The sequence below is a fragment of the Merops nubicus genome, unplaced genomic scaffold (genome assembly GCF_000691845.1).
Source record: "Merops nubicus isolate BGI_N331 unplaced genomic scaffold, ASM69184v1 scaffold725, whole genome shotgun sequence".
Classification (NCBI taxonomy): domain Eukaryota; kingdom Metazoa; phylum Chordata; class Aves; order Coraciiformes; family Meropidae; genus Merops; species Merops nubicus.
The window spans coordinates 14602-16508 of record NW_008610001.1 but is presented as its reverse complement, the minus strand read 5'-3'; the positions used below and the strand labels follow the sequence as shown (position 1 = coordinate 16508).

At 59.8% G+C, this 1907-nt stretch overlaps 1 protein-coding gene across 1 annotated transcript in view; it reads left to right on the top strand.

Annotated features, from left to right (window-relative positions):
* Window positions 1-105: 105 nt before the first annotated feature.
* The window catches only part of IFFO1 (intermediate filament family orphan 1), a gene marked incomplete at its 5' end in the record, with an annotated part of 2472 nt that continues 670 nt past the window's right edge, over window positions 106-1907 (top strand). The window contains 4 exons of the mRNA XM_008940728.1: window positions 106-266; window positions 702-822; window positions 1513-1605; window positions 1785-1907. The exon at window positions 1785-1907 is cut by the window's right edge and continues 4 nt beyond it. Coding sequence (XP_008938976.1) covers window positions 106-266; window positions 702-822; window positions 1513-1605; window positions 1785-1907 — 498 coding nt within the window. The remainder of the gene's footprint in view (window positions 267-701; window positions 823-1512; window positions 1606-1784) is intronic.

Genomic DNA, 1907 nt, shown 5'->3' with positions numbered 1-1907 from the left:
TCCTCCTCCTCTCACCGACTCTGTCCCTGCACCATTCCTGTCCCCTGCAGCTCCCTCTCGGCCCCGGCCCTGTTTCTGTAGCCTCTGCCCTTGTCTCCTGTTAAGGTGCCAGCCCCGGTGGGGCGGAAGCGGGAGCGCAAGCAGGTCAGCGACGAGGACACCTCGCTGTCGGAGAGCGACGCCCCCCGAAAGCCTGAGGATGAAGAGGAGGACGAGACCACGGCCATGAGCATCAATGAGGAGATGCAGAGGATGCTGAACCAGCTGTGAGCGATGCTGCCGCCCCTGCGGGGCAGGGCTCTGGCACCAGGCTCCCCGCCCATGCCTGGGGAGGGGGGCAGGGGGTGGGCTGCAGCTCCCCGTCCTGGGGGAGGGTGAGGTGGGAGGTGCTGCAGGGTGTGTACACCCTGTGCTCTGTGGAGAGACCCGAGCCCACCTGTGCCAGGGGTGGGAGCTAGTCCAGCTCCTCCCCTCTTGCTCCCCTTCCTGCCTGAATTTGCTGGGGCTCCTGACCATCAAGCCAGTCCCTTCCCCCTCAGCTGTTGGATTTGGGCACACGAGCTCACCCTGGCCAGACCTCCAAGAGCTGCAGCCCTGCCTATGAGTCAGGGCAAGGTTTTTGGCACCAGTGCAGCACCTTGCCCGCTTTGCCTGCTGAGGTTTTCCTGCTGGGTGCTGACATGCTATTCTCTTGCCCCCAGGAGGGAATATGACTTTGAGGATGACTGTGACAGCCTCACGTGGGAGGAGACAGAAGAAACGCTGCTCCTTTGGGAGGACTTCTCTGGATACGCCATTGCAGCTGCAGAGGTGCAGGGGGAGGTAACAGTGGTGTCAGGTCCCCTTGGGGATGCAGCCCTGGGTTGCAACACCTGGTCCTGCCTGAGCCTGGGAAGATGCTCCCTCAAAGATCAGAGTTTAGCCACACTGTCCTTTTTAGGCCTGCACAGATGCTTCCCCATCTTCTCTGTGTGACTAAGGTACTGCATCCTTGTGAAGGTCTCCTTGTTAGACAGACTGGGGACCTGTAGCATGAATGTTGTGCTGAGCACATGGCCCACACACATGGGGAGAGCCACAGCCCTCCCAGAAGAGAAGACATTCTCTGGCTGGGCTGGCCTCTGGTGGTCCTTTGCTCAGGGCCTCCAGCACCCTTGCCCACTGTGCAACAACACTGTCCAAGCGGAGGCCTCAGTGTCTGGCCAGAGCCCTTGCTGTCCCACATCTTTGGCCCTCAGCAGTCCCCTGGGGACCTGTTGCACTTGGGCTTGGTCTGTGCTCTCCAAAGCTTCTGTGCATTGCTGGGCTTGATCTGGGCTGATGTGCTTCACTGCCCAGTATGGCGAGTCCTGGGTCTCTGTACCCCATGTTGGCAGGACTGCCTTGTGCCTTTATTTCTTCCTCTTTTCCTAGTGCTGCCAGTTCTTCCTCTGATTTCTCTTTCTTTTGCCTTTCGTTCCTCATGTTGGATGCCTCCCTGCCTCTAAACGTGCTGTGTGCTCTCCCCAACAGCAGGATGACAGCCTGGAGAAGGTGATCAAGGACACAGAGTCGCTGTTCAAGAGCCGTGAGAAGGAGTACCAGGAAACCATCGACCAAATAGAGGTAGGAGGGGGAAACGGGGAGGACATGGCACAGAAGGGGGTGAAACTGGGGGAGTGGGCCCTCAGGGAAGGGAGGCACCATGCTGGAGCAGGTCATGGGGGAGACAGCCTCAGGTCTGGCCATGGCCCCTGTCCTGCCCCGCGGTGTGGGCTCACCTCTGCATCATTTCCCCTGTGCAGCTGGAGCTGGCCACGGCCAAGAACGACATGAACCGGCACCTGCACGAGTACATGGAAATGTGCAGCATGAAGCGAGGCCTGGACGTGCAGATGGAAACTTGCCGGCGGCTCATCACCCAGTCT